Raw genomic sequence first — 18,291 nt, forward strand, 5'->3', positions numbered from 1 at the left:
TCATGTGAATAAAGTATGACTGCAGGGAGAGAGACCCCCATCCACAATGACTCTTTGAGGTAGCTGCTGTTATTATCCCCCCTTTACAGATGGGGAAACCAAGGCAAGCAGGGGTGAAATGACTTGGCAAGGGTCTCACAGCCTTGGTAAGTGTCTGAGGTGGGATTTGAATTTAGGCCTGGATCGCTCTCCACTGTACAATCCCTAAGCCGTCCAATCCAACACTCCCCTCCCCATTTTACAGATCAGGAAACCGAGGCTCCAAGGGAATGAAGTGAGTTGCCTGAAAATATGCAGCTACAGGGCTTGTATTTGAACCCAGGTCTTATGATATGAATCCAGACTAAAAAGTCAGACCCAGGGGCAGCTAGGCGGCACAGTGGATAAAGCACTGGCCCTGGATTCAGGAGGACCTGAGTTCAAATCCAGCCTCAGACACTTGACACTTACTAGCTGTGTGACCCTGGACAAGTCACTTAACCCTCATTGCCCTGAAGAAAAAAAAGTCAGACCCAGAGCTCTGTAGTTTATAATAAGCTCATGAAATGTTAGAACAATGTCATTTTCATCCTTCTATCCCAGTACCTAGCACAGGAATGGATGGATGGATGGATGGATGGAGAAGGGCCCCAGAGGGACAGCTCAAGTCTTGAGCTGGTGCCCCTCCCACCCCGCCACCCCCCCGCAAAAAAAAAAAAAAGTTCTTTTAAAAAGCCAGAGGAAAGCCTGCAAGAGCCAGGCAGACCCTCAAGCAAAGGACTGAAGAGGCCATGGACAAGAATGGGAAGGTGCTGGAATCAACGCACACTCCCTCCTCCCCCGGCTCCTCAAAGGAAGCTCTGCTTCTCTTCCAAGCCCAAGCAGCCACCACCTGCTGCAGGGCGCCCCTCCCAATCCTCAGAGCTGGTGCCCCCCAGCTCCCCAGCCCCTGCATCTACACCATGTGTTTGAGGGCTGGAGACAGCAACTCCTAGTGCGAGTGTAGAGAGTCTCCTCAGACAGAATGTAAGCTTCCTGAGAGCAGCCACGTTTGTATCTCATGGGCCTGACCTTGTAGGGGCTTAAAGGTTGTTGACTTCCTGACTGATTCCATGTCTATAACAGAGAGGGGAAAATATTCATCTCAATTTGGTGATGGAGAAGAGGGGCCAGGAAGCAGAGAGCTGGTCTGGGAAGGTCAACTCCACGGCCCCAAGAGACAGCCACAGGTTGGAAGTGTGGCCCACAACAAAACTAGGAGCCGGGGCCTTCAAAGGAACCAGTGGCAAAAGCAAAGGATGAGCCTCTCTCTGTCTCTGATTCTGTTTCTCTAACTCTGTCTCTCCCTCTGCCTCTTCCTGCTCTTCTCTCTCCTCTGTCTCCTCTGTGTGTGTGTGTGTGTGTGTGTGTCTGTGTATGTCTCTCTCTCTTACACACACACACACAATTTTAAAGCAGGCAGCAGAACCAGCTTGGGCAAACAAGGTGGAGAGGAAGCGCTAGCCTGAAGACAAAACCCGGGCCTCCCTCCTGTGCCTGCCTCTCGGCGGGACCCCGGCCAAGCCGTTCAGCTTCTCAAGTTCGCTCTCCTGTAAAAGCGAGGCCTCAATCCTTCCCCAGGCTCCCTCCAAGGGCCGCTGCTGCTTCCTGAGAGATCGAGGGGGAAGCAATCTGGGAGGCCCTGAGCCCTCTGCATCAGCACCATGCAAACAGAAGGAGGGACCACTCAGGTCTGCCTCAAGGACATTCCGGGAAGTTCTCTGGATGACTGAAATGGAGATAGGAGCATTTCCTTAGTAATTATCCTCAGACACAGATAGCAGCATTCTGGTTAAGTGAAGTTCCAGATACTGGAGGTCCGACAGTGACAATAAAATGATAGGGCTCTTCACACTGACCAAGGGTGGGGGGTCTTCCCCTCTATGGGGTGAGCTTCTACTTCCCCATTCAGCACCTGGGAATGATGCTCCCGGCACCCCTGTGAGGGAGCCGGCTCAGGCTTTATTGTTTCATTTTATGGGTAAGCAAACTGATGCCTGGAAAACGGGAAAGGTTTGACACAATGATGCAGGGGTAAATTTCGGCCCCAAACCCAGACCTCCCACCTCCGAGCTGGTGTTTTTCCATTGGACCACGCTGCATCTCTAGATAGAGAGATATATATGGATCAGTGGCTCCCAACCCAGGCTTAGCAACACCCCAGGGTATATTGCAAAAGCTATAATAAAATTCTCCAAATCTGAAAACAAAATTATTTTTAATTCACTTTCACTTAAGGAATAAACGTGTCACAAAGCCCCCCGTCAGGAAGCCCTTTCGGAGAGGGGGTGGGTGTCATCAAGTCAAAGAAAGAGTGCTCCCCACAGCCTGACATTCACTGACAGATACAGAGCAAGAGATGCCGTGCAGACACACAAAAGCACAAAGGCAACAACCACAACAACAGCTCACACTTACAAAGCGTTCTAAGGTTTACAAAGTCTTTTGTCAGGAGGCCGGTGTTGTGCTACTCCCCTCGTTTTACAGATGAGTAAACTGAAGCTCAGAGAATAAATGACTGACCCACGGTCATATAGCCAATTAGATGTCACAACAAGGACTCAAATCCAGGTCGTGTGAGAGCCAATTCTGACCTCGTTTCACTGGATCATGCAAAGAGCATGGACACACACTCAAATGCACATTCTCCCTGGCTGGGAGTGAAGTGGGAGGTGCAGAAGGAGACAAGGCAGGGATGGGGACAGAAAGTATGCAGAAAGGAGGAAATACTGCCAGGAGACCTGGTTCAGTTCTATAACTAATGCGCTGTGTGACCTTGAGCAAGTCACTCGAGTACACAGGCGTGCATGTACATGCATACACACAATACACAGGCACAAGCACACACAATGTATATGTGTGTCTACACACACGTGTATACCAACACCAGGCAAACACACATGCATGAATGTGAGCACACGTGCCCACATACAGCCCCAGATGGCAGGAGACACAGGTGCAAGCGCTCCCGAGGACTGGAAAAACTAGTCCATAGACACAGCTAAGAATGGGGCAGGTAAAGACACGCCTCGTGGCCCCCTGGGTGGCCTGCCTCTGAATGGAGAACATCCTCCCAAAGCTGCTTCTTTCCCTCCCTTACTTTCTTCCTCCCTCCATCCTTCCTTCCTTCCTCCCTCCTTTCCTTCCTTCCTTCCCTCCCTCCATCCTTCCTTCCTTCCTTCTTTCCCTCCCTTACTTTCTTCCTCCTTCCTTCCTTCCTCCCTCCCTCTTTCCTTCCTTCCTTCCCTCCTTCCTTCCTTCCTTCCTTCTTTCCTTCCCTTACTTTCTTTCTCCCTCCATCCTTCCTTCCTTCCTCCCTCCTTTCCTTCCTTCCTTCCCTCCCTCCATCCTTCCTTCCTTCCTTCCTCCCTCCTTTCCTTCCTTCCTTCCTTCCCTCCCTCCATCCTTCCTTCCTTCCTGCCTCCCTCCTTTCCTTCCTTCCTTCCTTCCTTCTCTCCCTCCCTTACTTTCTTCCTCCCTCCCTCCTTCCTTCCTTCCTTCTTTCCCTCCCTTACTTTCTTTCTCCCTCCATCCTTCCTTCCTTCCTTCCTCCCTCCTTTCCTTCCTTCCTTCCTTCCTTCCTTCCTCCTTTCCTTCCTTCCTTCTCTCCCTCCCTTACTTTCTTCCTCCCTCCCTCCTTCCTTCCTTCCTTCTTTCCCTCCCTTACTTTCTTTCTCCCTCCATCCTTCCTTCCTTCCTCCCTCCTTTCCTTCCTTCCTTCCTTCCTTCCTCCTTTCCTTCCTTCCTTCTTTCCCTCCCTTACTTTCTTCCTCCCTCCATCCTTCCTTCCTTCCTCCTTTCCCTCCTTCCTTCCCTCCCTCCCTCTTTCCTTCCTTTCCTCCTTCCTTCCTCCCTCCCTCCTTCCTTCCCTCCCTCCCTCCTTCCTTCCCTCCTCCCTCCCTCCTTCCCTCCTCCCTCCCTCTTTCCTTCCTTCCTTCCCTCCTTCCTTCCCTCCCTCCCTCCTTCCTTCCCTCCCTCCCTCCCTCCTTCCTTCCTTCCTCCCTCCCTCCTTCCTTCCTTCCTCCCTCCCTCCTTCCTTCCCTCCCTCCCTCCTTCCTTCCTTCCCTCCCTCCTTCCTCCCTCCCTCCTTCCTTCCCTCCCTCCCTCCTTCCTTCCCTTCCTTCCTTCCCTCCCTCCCTCCTTCCTTCCCTCCCTCCTTCCTTCCTTCCTTCCTTCTTTCCCCCTTCTTTCCTTCCTTCCTTCCCTCCCTCCCTCCTTCCTTCCCTCCCTCCTTCCTTCCCTCCCTCCTTCCTTCCTTCCCTCCCTCCCTCCTTCCCTCCCTCCCTCCCTCCCTCCCCCAAGGTAAAGATGCCAGGGTGGGGGCAAGGCTGCCCTCCAGTGCTGGAGATAGAGGATCTCTCTTCCTCTGAACTCCACCCATCCTTCAAGGCCCCGCTTAAGTATCACCTCTCCTGGGCCCCCTCCAGGTTCCGGGAACTACTCCTTTCCTGGAGATTCCTTGAGTGTGACCCTCATGTGACACTCCGACAACCTTGACATTGCCTTGGAGAGTCCAATGAGTCATTCATGTGTTTGAATCTTGTCCCCCCTCCCCAAAATGGTGAGTCCCCGCATGCCCCAGCACTTAGCTTGGGGCCAGATGATGTGAAAGCTCATCCTTTCAAACAGTCTTCAGATGTCAAGCCTAGAGGGGAACCCTGAGAGAGTGTGGGAAACAAATGTGCACTGCAAGAGTCAGAAGGGCTGAGTTTGAATCCCGCCTGCACTTATTACCTTAGTTCACACCTCAATGTAAAATAGGGGAACCAAGGATTGAACTGGATGACCGCCAAGGCTCCTTCTTGATCTCTGATCTTATAACCACATAGCCAAGACCCTCATCTTCTAGAAGAGGAAACCCAAGGCCCAGAAAGAAGGAAATGATTTATCCAAGGTCACACTAAGAGTGGCTTAGCCAGATCCAGGACGCAGGTAGCAGATGAGATGTGACTGATGCCCGTTTCAAGAGCTGCAGTCATTAAGTTCAATGGCCAGCTCTCAGGTCCAACCTAAACAGACACATTTGTAAGCCCCCCACACCCCCACACACACCCCCATAGGCCCGAGCCACAGCCCTTCCCCAGCGCCCAGCTGGCTATCCGAATGCAAGCCCTCAGGCCCCCAGTGACATCTGCTGGGTAGCCTCAGTGGCCCCAGGTGCTCCTCAGCCCCCTGACTGGGGGCCAAGGTTAGTGCTATCCTGAGAGGGAGGGGGAGGGAGCTGGCCAATCAGAAGCTGAGCCTCGGCCTGCTCCTGCCACAGGAAGTGATGAATTAGTGAACAAGGTGCTTGGGAGAAAACCAATTGACTGAGATTTCTAAAGTAGCTTTCAAAGGGGTTTTCATTATTATTATTATTATTATTATTATTATTATTATTATTATTATTATTATTATTATTATTATTATCATCTGTCCTCTCTCCCAGACACTTGTGCTCAGGCTCTCGCTCAGTCTCTTCCCTCCCACCTTCTCTCCACATCCCTTTGTTCCCTCCCCACCCCACCCCTCCAGGCTCCCTCTCTCTGTCTCCCTCCCTCCCACTCTTGCCCTCCTTTCTTTCTTTCTTTCTCCTTCCCCTCTAATTCTTCCTTGCCTGATTCCCCTCCACTCTCCTTCACTCACTCATTCCCTTCTTCCCTTTCTCTCTCCATTACTCACTTTCATTCCCCCTTCTTCCCTTTCTTTCTCCATCACTCACTCATTTCCTTCCTCCCTTTCTCTCCATCACTCACTCCCATTTCCTTCCTCCCTTTCTTTTCCTTTCCCTGATCCCTCTCTTCTTCCCTTCCCCTTTCCCTCCATCCATCCATCCCTCTTCCTCTTCTGTTCCTCCCATCTCTGTCCCTTTCTCCAAACACTATCCTCCTTTTCTTCTTCCCTCCTTTCTCTTGCCATCATCCCTCCTCACTCTCATTTATCATACCCTCCTCTTTCTAACAGGCAGACCTCTGAGATAGGGTCAGAGGGCAGTGGATTAAAAAACACAGGAGCCTGAACACGGCTAGAAATGAAGAAATCTTTGTCACAGCAAGACACGATTAGGTCTGGAAAAGCCAACACCCAGCATATGTCTAGCCCAGGGCTGGGTATATTTTAATAGGCTCTGAGTTAATTCTCAGGATTCAGGGTGCTGTACTAAAAAATGCCACTGGACAGACCTCACATCAGAAGACTAGGCTTCCATCCCAGCTCTGACTCCTACGAAGCCGGAGCAGGAAGTAGCGAGGTGGCACCAGGCCTGAAGTAAGAAGTTCAAATATGACCTCCAACACTTAGTCATGTGAGCCTAGGCAAGTCACTTCACCTGCCTGCCTCAGTTTCCTCCACTATAAATAGAACCCACCTCCCAGGATTGTTGTGAGGCCCAAGCAAGACATTTGTAAAGTGCTTCAGCACAGTGCCCGGCACAGAGTAGGTGCTTAATGAAGGCTTATTTGCTTCCTTCCTACTGACCATGTGGCCTTAGACAATTCACTGCCCTTCTCGGGGCCTCAGTTGTGCCCTCCATAAAATGAAGGTGTTCCTTTGACCCACTGACACCATTTCTAAGCACATACTCCAAGAAGGTCAAAGACAGAGGGAAAAGTCATCCAGACTAAGATATCTGTAGCAATGTTTGATTTGTTTTTGGTTGGGACTCAGGGGTTTTGGTTTGTTTTGGTCTTTTAGGCCTGGGCCTATGATTTTACCAGTATAGGGAACTCCTGGTAGGAAACTCCCTTATTAGTGCAGATCAGCACCTGTCTCCTGGAGGACAGCATGGGGGCACTGAGAGGGTCAGTGATTTGCCTGGGATGCATTAAGTGGCAAGACTTGAACTCAGGTCTTCCTGACTTTGCGGCTAATTCACTATCCACTAGGCCACAATGCTTCTCTACAGCAGCGAAGCTGGAAGGAAAGGGGGTACCCAACAGCTGGGGAATGGCTAGACAAAATGTGATATATAAATATCATGGGAAATTATTACATTGTAAGAAAATGATGAATACAAAGAATTCCGAAAAACACGGGTAGACTTATAGGAATGGATGCAAAGCGAAAAAAGGAGAACCAAGATGACCATTTAGAGACTGAAATCAATTCAGCTGAGAGACGTCAGAAGTCTGACCCATGTGGGGCCAACGCTGAATGGCAAGGTGGGGGACCAGAGGCGTAGCAGGAGCCAGACACGTTCGGATATGGCCGAGGAGGCCACCTGTTTTGTTTGTCTATGGCGCGGTTCTGTCGGGGTGAGGGTTATCGGTAAAAAGTGACGGCGACGGGAAAAGGAAACGTGCCAAACATTTCAAAAGGAAAATAAAAGGAGGGGTTTGAGCCCGATGGTCTCCAAGGGGCAGCGGCTGGAGAGATAACAAGCTGGGCTGCTCTGCACTTCCCAGCCTCTCATGGGAGCCCTCAAGGGTGAATGACCAGAGGACTTCTGGGAAGAGAAGAGGAAGGTTGAACTAGAGGCTCAGAGGAAGCCTGGAACTGCTCATGAGATAAATACATCACAGTCCCTTAGCCCTCAGGCAGTGAGAGTGCTAGAAGTGCTGGAGGGCAGCAGAACAGGCCAAAGAGATGGGCCATCGGGGCAGCTAGATGGCGCAGTGGATAGAGCACCGGCCCTGGAGTCAGGAGTACCTGAGTTCAAATCCGGCCTCAGACACTTAACACTTACTAGCTGTGTAGCCCTGGGCAAGTCACTTAACCCCAATTGCCTCACTAAAAAAAAAAAAGAGAGAGAGAGAGAGAGAGAGAGAGAGAGAGAGAGAGAGAGAGAGAGAGAGAGAGAGAGAGAGAGATGGGCCATCTGGGGGCCTCCTGCCAGAATCCACCAGGGTGGTCCCTATCCAGCGCCAAAACATACAGCCTGGAAACTCTCCTGTGCACCTACTATGTGCGGGCTGGAAAATCTCCTGTCTACCTACTATGCCTGGGCTGCCAACTCTCCTGTCTACCTACTATGTGTGGGCTTGAAATTGTCCTGTGTACCTACTATGTGCAGGCTGGCAACTCTCCTGTGTACCTACTACGCACAGCCTGGAAACTCTCCTGTATGCCTACTATGTGCGGCCTGTAAACTCTCCTGTGTACCTACTATGTCCTCCAGCCTGTGGGGGATGAAAGGATCTCAGGGAGTGTAGAGAGAAAATATGTCCTACTGGCAGGAACTCCTAAAATCAGGAGACCTAGCTTCCTGTCCCCACTCTGATCCTAGCTGGTAATCTAAAACAACCACTTCCTCATCTGTAAAAAAAGAGGATCAAATGAGATCAATGGAAGTAAAACTCCTTGAAAATCTCAAAATACTATATAAATAATATTATTACTACTACTACCACCCCCCTACTATTCCTCCCGCTCCTCCTAAGACCTGAGTTCAAATCCTCCCTCAGACACTTACTAGCTACGTAACCCAGGCAAGTTCATGCAGACATTCTGTGCCTCAGTTTCCTCATCTATAAAATGAGGATACCAACAGCACCTATTTCCCAGGGGAGTTGTGAGGCTCAAACCAGATAGCGGATGTAAAGCAATAGGGAAATGTTACTTCATCATAATATGATTAAACAGTAGAGGAGGCTATAAATGTCTGGTACTTTCATTCCCACACCCATCATTTCTTCCAATGCTCCCATTAGTCCCATTAGACACAAAAGGCAGGAATTAGGATCCCTTTATTTTTTTTAACAGGAGAGAAGATCAAGTGTTGGGGTGAATCCGTGATGCCCTCAGGGCCACACAGCAGACAGGAGGGATGGGCCCCACCTGGCACGGAGGCCCGGGGCTCCTCCCATGAAATCACAGTGCCCCCTCTGGGCTCCAGCACTTGATGCACATCAAATAGTCAATGACACACCGTCTGAGCAGCACGATGCCTGGGGGGGCCTCCCCAGATCCTGGCACACAGAAGGGACTCATCATCCCAGGCCGGCCGACGCCAAAAACCCCAGTGAACAAAAGCCCGGGGAGGCAGAGCTGGGCACCTACCTGCTTCTCGGTCATGGCGTAGATGTACTGCCGGCTGGGGCTCAGGACCAGGTCTCTCAGAATGGAGCTGCCCTCGTGGGCCACCACGTTCTCATACTGCAAGGCCGGGCGTCCCCCCGGGCTGGACAAATCCACCAGGATCTGCGGAGAGAGAGTAAAGAGGTCAGACTCTGGACAAGCACCTGGCAAGCCCCCAAGGGCTGAATGCCGAACCCCAGTCTCCTCCCCACAGAGGCAGATGTCACCTCCATCATAATCCCTTTGGGAAACCCGTGCCCCTTATCGGTGCTCCAGACCCAGACCTGGCTGGGAGTCACATAAGGAGACTGCAGCATCCATACAAGCTGCAAAGAAGAGATTGGTCCGTGATTCCCCAGTGAATTCCAGAGATGGAGGAGGACAGAGAGATCTCCCCGGAGTCAGGAGATCCCAGCTCCACCCCTAGTAGGTGACTTTCACTCCCTGGGCCTCACAGATAAAACTAGGGACTGCATTTCTCCTAAGTCTCCTCACACATCTTATGAGATCTACCTTGTATAATCCAATGCTCGCATTGCAGATAAAGCAGGTGACTTGGGAAACACTACAAGACTTCTTGCCTTAGACCAAAGCAATCCCTCCCAACCAGCCTGCCTGAAATTCTCCCTGTCAATCACCCTTTTGAGTCACAGCATTCTGTCTCCAGAAGGCACCTGTTCACAGACAACTGCGGTGGAGGGGAAACAGCTTTGGATTCCAGGTCAAAGGACCCAGGACCGAGTCCCCGTTTTGCCATTTGCTACGTGACAGAAAAGCATTATGAGGGTACTGAGGGACGGTGGAAAGAACCAGGGGAGGCCCCGGTTCGAATCCCACCTCCCACACTTACTAGCTGTGTGACCCTAGACAAATCACTCAATCCTGCTGAACCTCCTTCATGAAACAATGTGGATAAAGCGCTTTGTCACCTTCAAGTGCCACATCCTTGTCACTCATTACTGTTGCGATTAGTATTCAGAACACCAGTGGAGGGAGGGCCCTTCCCTGGCCTCAGTCTGACGATCTGTAGCTTGTAACCCAATCAGAGGCCCATCCCCCTCTAACCTCCAATGCCGGATTGGAAGCCACCCCAATCCCCAACCCCCAACACCCCAATCCCATCCTGATCCTCTTACTCCGCCTCCTTCCCTTCAACTGGTTCAGCTCCAATCCCGCCTTCCAAGATAAAGCCCCAAGTCATTTGCATAGTTTCCCATCCAGAAAGAGGGAGCTGGGGGAGAGAGAGAGGGCCCCCCTTGCCCCCAGCCGCCTTATTAGCATGGAAATGTATTCCAGATCACAAACAAACTGGGGGCCGTTTAATTAGAGCGACTCCTCTGATTCCCCGCCAGCCAGCATGCCGATAACATCAGCCAGGAGTATTTTTAGTCGCTTTCACAAAACAAATGTATTTAATTAAGAGAGAGAGACCCCTGAGGAACTTCCCAGAAATCTGAACTTCCCTACAAACCACAGGGGCTGGTGGGATGTCGGCCTGACTCTGGGGCTGAAAGTGGGGGACAGAGAGAGAGGCAGGGGCCTCAGCTCCTTCTCCCAGTCTCCCCGGCTCCCATGGACACTCTCTGGGCAGAGGAAGGCAGTGGGGCAACTGGAGGAGATGTGTTCATTAGGGCTGACTCACCCCAAACACCCTCTCCTCTCATCCGCCATGCTGGGAGGTGGCATGGTGGGTGGCATTGGGCAAGAACACTGGCCCGGGTTCCAGATCCAGCCACGCTGCCAATTCCAGTGAGCTTATCAAGAGGGGAAGGAACCTCAGGAAGAGGAAACTGAGCCGGGGGCTCTCTCCTGAGCCAGTTCTAGGACCCTGGGTAAGCCACTGCCTTTTCTGAGCCTGTTTCCTCCTCTGTAAAATGTGTTAGAGCCCCCTCCAGCTCAGATATTCTAGGATAATCAGGTCTGACTCGGGGACATGATACGATTCTGGTTTGTGATAATCACTTGGGATAGAAAGGGATGGAAGAGAGAGAGGGGTTGGTACGGACAAGGACAAGACAGGATGGCAAAACCGTGGGATTGGAGGAAAGGAGAGAGGGGCAGAGAGTGGGAGGGAACTGGAGGCAACACCTTCCTTCTGTGGCCCAGAGGCCTGTGGCTCCATTCCCAATACCCTCTGAGGTCCAGAATCCCTGGGAGGAGAAACTGTCTTGGGTAGTTCTCCAGTGAAGAAACTAGGTCACCGAGCAATGAAGAGGTTTGCTTACACCTGCCTCCTTTGAGACTTCAATCGCAGCCATGGCCACAGAGAAACAAGGCAGGAAGCAGGGAACAAGCCCCGGGTGACAGAGAGAGAGAGAGCAAAGAGATTCATCCATCCCACCATCCAGGGGGCTGATGTGTCCCTCCCCTCCAAGCCCTTCTGATCAGGAGGCTTGGCAGCACTTCTCTCTCCCTTCCCCAACCCCCCTGCTCCACTCCTGGTTCTACGGTGTGTAGAGGTTCACTAAGGCCCCTTCCTTACAAACTTGTGAGGTGGGCGGTGGAAGTATCACCCCCCTCCCCCATTTTACATATGGGGAAACTGAGGCTCGAAGCAACTTCCTTCTCTAGGACTCAGTTTCCTCATGTGTAATGACTTATGGTTGGGCCGATCAGTACTGTGGTCTCAAGTGTCTCCCCTCTTCAGACTGCTGACCAAATGAGCTTCCTTAAGCACAGATCTGACCCCATCAACCCCCTGCTCGGTTAACTCCAGGGGCTCCCCTGGATGGCCAGCATTAAACATCCCTCAAGAGCTGACTCCTTTCCGGCCTCATTTCCATCCATCACACACCCTTCAGTCCAATCAAACTGGCCTTTTGCACGAGGAATCACCCACACCTAGAACACTCTCTCCTCTCCTCCCCTCAGCCTCTTAGAAATCTTCCAAATTCAGCTGAAACCCCACCTCCTGCCTGACCTGAGGCCTCTTCTGAGCCCCGCCCCCAAACTGCCCTGTATTTATCTTAAAGATCCCCAGCATGTGCTGCCGGCCTTGGCAGGACGTACTTTGTATTTTCTGTAGATTTCTGGGTAGGCTCCGTTTTCCTCTAAAGAGCGTAAGCTCCTTGAGGGCATGCCCTGTTTCACTCTGGTCTCCCTGTCCCACAACACCTTGAACAGTACGAGGCTTAATACATGTTCACTCAATCAGTGTTTACCAAACATGGACTGAATTCAACTTTACTCCAGCTCTGGCCTTCTGTGATTCTAAAGCCACCAGAGATGGGCTCTGGGAGGCTCAGATGAGCTCATGGTATGGGCTGGTGGAATTAAGGGAGGAAGTAAATTGCTAGAATGTATAGAGAACTTTAAAGTTTACCAAGTACTCTACAAACATCACCTCCCTTTATCCTCTGAACAACCCTGGGAGGTAAGTACTTATGTTTTTGTTTGTTTGTTTGTTTGTTTTGTTTTTTTGGTGAGGCAATAAGGGTTAAGTGACTTGCCCAGGGTCACACAGCTAGTAAGTGTCAAGTGTCTTAGGCCGGATTTTAACTCAGGTCCTTCTGAATCCAGGGTCGGTGCTTTATCCACTGCACCACTTAGCTGCCCCCAGTAAGTACTTATTGATCCTGTTTCATGGATGAGGAAACTGAGGCAGGGTTTAAGTGACTTGCCCAGGTTCATATAGCCACTAAATAATATCTGGCACTGGATTTGAACTCAGGTCTTCCTGACTCTAGGTCCAATGCTCTAACCACTGCACCACCTTAAATGTCCACAGCGGCTTTACAAAGGGACATGGACCAGAAAAGAAGGTCCTGAGGTAAGAGTCAGAAAATGGAAATATTTGGCAACAACAGACTGAGTTCTAGCCTAGGCTCTCTGCACTTTACTAGCCAGGAGATCTTGGGTAACTCGATTCCCTTCTTTGGCCTCAGTTTCCCCATCTGTAAGGTAAAAGGGCTGGCCGGCACAGCAGATTTAGACATGGAAGACAGCTTCAAGGGAATCCAGTTTAACATTTAAAGAAACTGGTAATGAGAGGCTGTGACTTATCCAAGGTCACCCAGGCAGAGAGAGATGGAGAGAGAATACGAACAAGGGTCCTTTGACTCCAGATCCAGAAGTCTCCAGGGCCCCTTCCAGGGCTAACCTTCTAAAATTCTGCAAGGCGGGGAGGGATAAACGAAGCCCAGCTAGGGTGGGAGACATTCCTGAAACCCAATATGCAAAACCAAGTCTGCTCTCCCTCCTCGCTCCCACATCCGCTCCCAGTCACCCCCTTGCCAATCCCTGGCCCCTTCTCTTAAATCAAACCAGACAGAACCAGAGAGAGAGCTGTTTCCAAAAGGAAAATAAACACCGTGGGAGTCACTGGGCCAGCAGCTTGAGTCATGGGCTAGAACCCTGGGGAGAAGTCCAGAGCCAGGTGAAGGAGGAGGGGCGAGTGTTGGCACCCAGGCCAGGCAAGGCAGTTCTGCCGCTGGCTCCCTGGGGACCCAGCCAGAAGGTAGCTGCTGCCCAAGGAATCATTTAATCACTCACCAAGTCTGTGGGGCACCAAAACCCTGAGTCAGAAACTGGAAGGGATAGAAGAAAGAGCCTGGGAGAGTTTACCATCTCATTAGAGAGCTAAAACAGTAAGCATTTAGTATGCACCTACTATTTACCAAGCTCTGCAAGTTCTGGGGACATGAGGGTAGGGGAGGGGGGGAGAGGAGGAAGGGAGAAACATTGCCTGTCCTCAGTGAGCTATTACTTAGAAGAAAACAATATGCATACACATAAATCTGTAGAAAATATATAAGTACAGGGTAATTTGGGGGTGCAGGAGGCAGTAGATGCTGGGGAGATCAGGAAAGACCTCATGTAAGAGGCAGCATTTGAGTTCAGGAATATAAGGGAGGCAGCCTGGTTCGGTGGAAAGAGATTTGGCTTGGCAATCAGAGGGCCTGGATCGGAATCTCAATTCAGATTATTTATTATTATTGTTCGGTCATTTCAGTCACGTCCAAGTCTATCTGACCCCATTTGGGCTTTTCTTGGCAAAGATACTGGAGTGGTTTTGCCATTTCTTTCTCCAGCTCATTTTAGAGATGAGGAAACTGAGACAAACAGGGTGAAGTGACTTGTCCAGGGTCACATGGGTGTCTGAGGCCAGGTTTTAACTCAGGAAGATGAGTCCTATCCACTGTGCTACCAAGCTGCCCTCTGATTATTTACTGGCCTCACTGGTACCATAGATGGACATGATCCAACTCCTCATAAAGAACCAGGTCTATCAAACCACCACCTGTCCCAAAGTGTAGCCATTAGCCCCGGGAAGGTCAGCTAGCAAATTTAGGGAGCAGGAAGCTAAGTGTCTCAAGCAGAAGCTAACACCATTGTGGGCCCCAGGGTAAACCAGCAGGCCAGATGAAGTGGGGCTTTCAATGCTCTGATAAAAGATGCTAGGATCCCTGGACTGGACTGGACTGGGTCTGGGTCTGGATCTGGGTCTGGGTCTGGGTCTGGGTCTCTGTCTCTCTGTCTCTCTGTCTCTCTCTCTCTCTCTCTCTCTCTCACACACACACACACACACACACACACACACACACCCTCCTGCTTGTTCAGATCTGACCTTCAGGTCAGAGAGGCTGAGACTTGAAGAAACAGCTGCCATCACAAATCCCAGCAAGCTCTTCACATGTACATGGGGCGGAAAGGCCCCTGGCTCCCCTATGGGTCTTTCAAGCCACTCCCATTTGCACAAGGAGCAGAAAACCCTGTCAAGAGTGTCATCTTCCATTACCCACAACCACAGCAGCCGGAGCCCGGGAACCCACACAAGGCCACTAAGACGCCGGGGCTGGCAGTTCCCATAAATCCATTTTCCCAACCAGAAACACCTGACGCACCACGGGATAGAGCAAGGTGGGGAGAGAGCCGCGGGCTTGGCAGATCCACTCCCCCCACCCCCACCCCGAGCCTGCAGGATAAACATACACAGCCTTTAGCTGGACCAGATGGCTCTCCCCTGTCGTGGGGGGGTGGCCAGAACAAAGACACCTAGACAATCAAGTCCCCCCAGAAATCCTGAGGACACAAAGTATTCCTCTGTATTTCCCTGTGGACACCTGGGGAGAGAGTATTGTTTCTCTCTGGAACATCAGGGATGAGCCCCACCTGGGCAGTCCCACCGCAGACCCTCCATGGGGCCCGGCCCCAGGGACAACCAGGCACTGAAGGAGGCCGTGGATCACTGTGGTGGGGCAGGATCTGAACATTTAGATAGACAAGGGAAGGAGGGGAGAGACCCAGCAAAAGGGAAAATCCCAGAATTCGAAGAGCTGTTAGTCAATCCCACTGAGGGCAGGAATCTCTTCTGTAGCCCCTTTGACAGAGGGTCAGTCTCGCTTGGATAGTTCCATGGATGGGGAAATCACTACCTCCCCAAGGTAGCCTGAACCAATGCTGAACAACTCTAAGTATTTCTTATAGCTTCAAATATTGGAGGACAGAAATTAGGCTTGGCTAAGTCTTCTCCAATGCTGAAACGTGGTGGTAACAATAATGATGACGACACTAAGCCTTTATATAGCGCTTTAAGGTTCCCAAAGTATTACACAAATGCCTCATTTTCCTGGAAAGGCCAGAATTAGATCTCAGGTCTTCTGACTTCAACCCATTGTTCTTTGCTAGACACCATCCTGCCTCCATCCATCAGCCTTGTCCAATAAAGGCTGCCTTTTCCATCATTCGCACTGGAAAACTTTCCCATCTTCAGAGTCCCTTCCCACATTCCTTTCCTATCCCTCTGCATTCAAAGCTGGTACCACCAGGGTGCCCAACCAGTACCAGGCACAGGGACAGATGAGGGCTCATGGGATGGAAGGAGGCTGGACCCAACTGAGAGGATGCTCAGCTGGGAAGAGCCTATAAGGTAGGAGTGTCATGGACCCTGTTGGCAATCTGGTGAAACCTACGGACCCCTTCTCAAAATAATATTTTTAAACATATGATAAGAAATACATAGAATTAACACAGCAAACTAGTTATACTGAAAATTATTTTTAAAAAAATTTTTTTAATTCACAGACCCCAGGTTAAGAACCCCTTCTATAAGAAGAGACAATGTATGCTGGCTTGAAGGCACCTGGGACCAGAAGCAAGGACGGTGGCATGCACAACAGTGGGCCTTTTGGGGGCTCATGTGCATCTGTTGTGTGCGAAGTCCTGTGCCAGAGAATAAGCCCCTCTTTTCATACCTCCCATCCCTGTTCTAAGAATTAAATGGCATAATAGATGTGGCCAGGTGTGGCGATGCGTGCCTATAATCCTGCTGCTGGGGAGAGAGGCTCAAGTGGGTGGATCAACTGAGTTTAGGAGTTCTGGGGGGGGGGGGGTGGCGCTAAAGGGAAAAAGGAGTAGGTTAAACTGCCTGGGGCCCTTCTGTACTGCACTCAGGCCTGGGAGCAGCTGCTGCATTTTCAGTGGAGAAGTGCAGGGAGACCCAGGTTTAAATATACACACGTGTGCAAACATGCATGTGTGTGCAGAGACATGTATATGCATGTGTGTATATGTGTGTACATGGGGGGTATGTGTATGTATGCATGGATAGATCCATCAATTGGTTGCAGACAGACAGATAGAGGGAGGGAGCTGTGGAAGAGATTCTTGCCCCGCCTTACAATAAAATGGGTAGGACCAGACGATCTATGCAAGACTCCTTCGGACTTGAGCTACTTTATAATTCTATGACTTATCATCAAACGGTGTCTAGTGAACACTATGGATAAGGCCCAAGAATGGATACGTAGAACATCTAAGCAAAGGTACTGCCCTAGAGCGTACACCCTAACTGGGAAGATGGAATAGGAGCATTCAAAGAGGGAATTCTATGAAAAGGGCAGAAAACAAGGGGAAGGGTTGTTACTGCTCCAAGTACAGACGCCCAAGAACCCTTCCCTCATTCCCCTAAAGCTGGGTGTGGCCTCACTGAATTATGGTGTGTGTGTGTGTGTGTGTGAGAGAGAGAGAGACAGAGACAGAGACAGAGACAGAGACAGAGACAGAGACAGAGACAGAGACAGAGACAGAGACAGAGACAGAGACAGAGACAGAGACAGAGAGAACAAGAATTAAAATATAACTATAGCAGAGGCTGTTTCTTTTTCCCTCCCTCGTTCCCTCTCTCCTTCCCTTCCTGCCTCCCTTCCTTCCTTCCTTAGTCTTTGTATTCACCAAAGCCACCATAGTGTCTGGCCCACAACATATTTAATAGGCGCTCAACAAATTGAATTGAATAGTACAGAAACCACTTTGTGTGTCTTAGGAATGCAACCAACTGATCAGTAAAGATGGCTTGACTTAGCACCCCCTGTGTGCCCAGCCCTGTGCTGGGTTAGACACTCTTTAGGGAGAGCAGATTCATCTTCTTAATTATGTTTTGCTGAGGGACAGATGAGAATTACTTTGCATTTTCTAAGCACATGCAAACTGATTGTCAGGGAGGAGAACTGAGCTGGGAGATTTGGAGGAAGGCTGCAGAAGATGAAATCTTTACCTTCCTCAATAATGGACGTCAACATTAAGGCAGAGAGTGGGTGAGGAGGGAGATGTCTGGGAGACCAAGGGAGTAGAGACAACACTGGGCTGCAAGTCAGGACATCTGGGCTCCAGCCTGAAGAAGTCCTTTCCTTCTCTCCACCTCATTTTTCCACCTCTCTACAATTAAGGGATAGGACTAGACAATCTGAGATTCTTTCTTATAATTCTATGGCTTATTATCAAAAAGTATCGCGTGAACAATGACTATGATTAGGTACAAGGACAGAGATGTAAAGAGTCTAAGAAAAGGTCTTTGCCCTCATGAGCTTATACCCCAGCTGAGAAGAAGGAACATGGGCATTCAAAGAGGAATGAGAAATACCCCTGAATCATCATACATCTATGTAGAGCTTAGCCCACCATTCATCAGAGCGAAGAAAAGACCTGAATTAGTAGAAATTAGCAAAGAAGTGATGAAAAATTGATATGGGATACAAATTTTAATACTCAATCGTGGGGGGCAGCTAGGTGGCACAGTGGATAAAGCACCGGCCTTGGATTCAGGAGGATCTGAGTTCAAATCCAGCCTCATACACTTGACACCAGCTGTGTAACCCTGGGCAACTCACTTAACCCTCATTGCCTCATCAAAAAAAAAAAAAAGAAAAGAAAAGAAAAGAAAAGAAAGAAAAAGAAAACTCAATTGTGAATCTTTTAAACAAGTAACTAATAATGAAAAATGGGAAACAGACAACAGAAATGGCATGAAAACCAATTATATTTATTTATTTTGTTTAACCA

At 50.1% G+C, this 18,291-nt stretch overlaps 1 protein-coding gene across 2 annotated transcripts in view; it reads right to left on the reverse strand.

Moving 5' to 3' along the window:
- The window catches only part of PLXNA1 (plexin A1), a 314,962-nt gene that overhangs the window by 143,905 nt on the left and 152,766 nt on the right, over positions 1–18,291 (reverse strand). For both annotated transcript variants that reach the window (XM_044004450.1, XM_044004458.1), the window contains exon 4: positions 8,995–9,135. In XM_044004450.1, the coding sequence (XP_043860385.1) occupies positions 8,995–9,135 (141 nt within the window). The remainder of the gene's footprint in view (positions 1–8,994; positions 9,136–18,291) is intronic.

The sequence above is a fragment of the Dromiciops gliroides genome, chromosome 1 (genome assembly GCF_019393635.1).
Source record: "Dromiciops gliroides isolate mDroGli1 chromosome 1, mDroGli1.pri, whole genome shotgun sequence".
In the NCBI taxonomy this organism is placed as follows: Eukaryota; Metazoa; Chordata; class Mammalia; order Microbiotheria; family Microbiotheriidae; genus Dromiciops; species Dromiciops gliroides.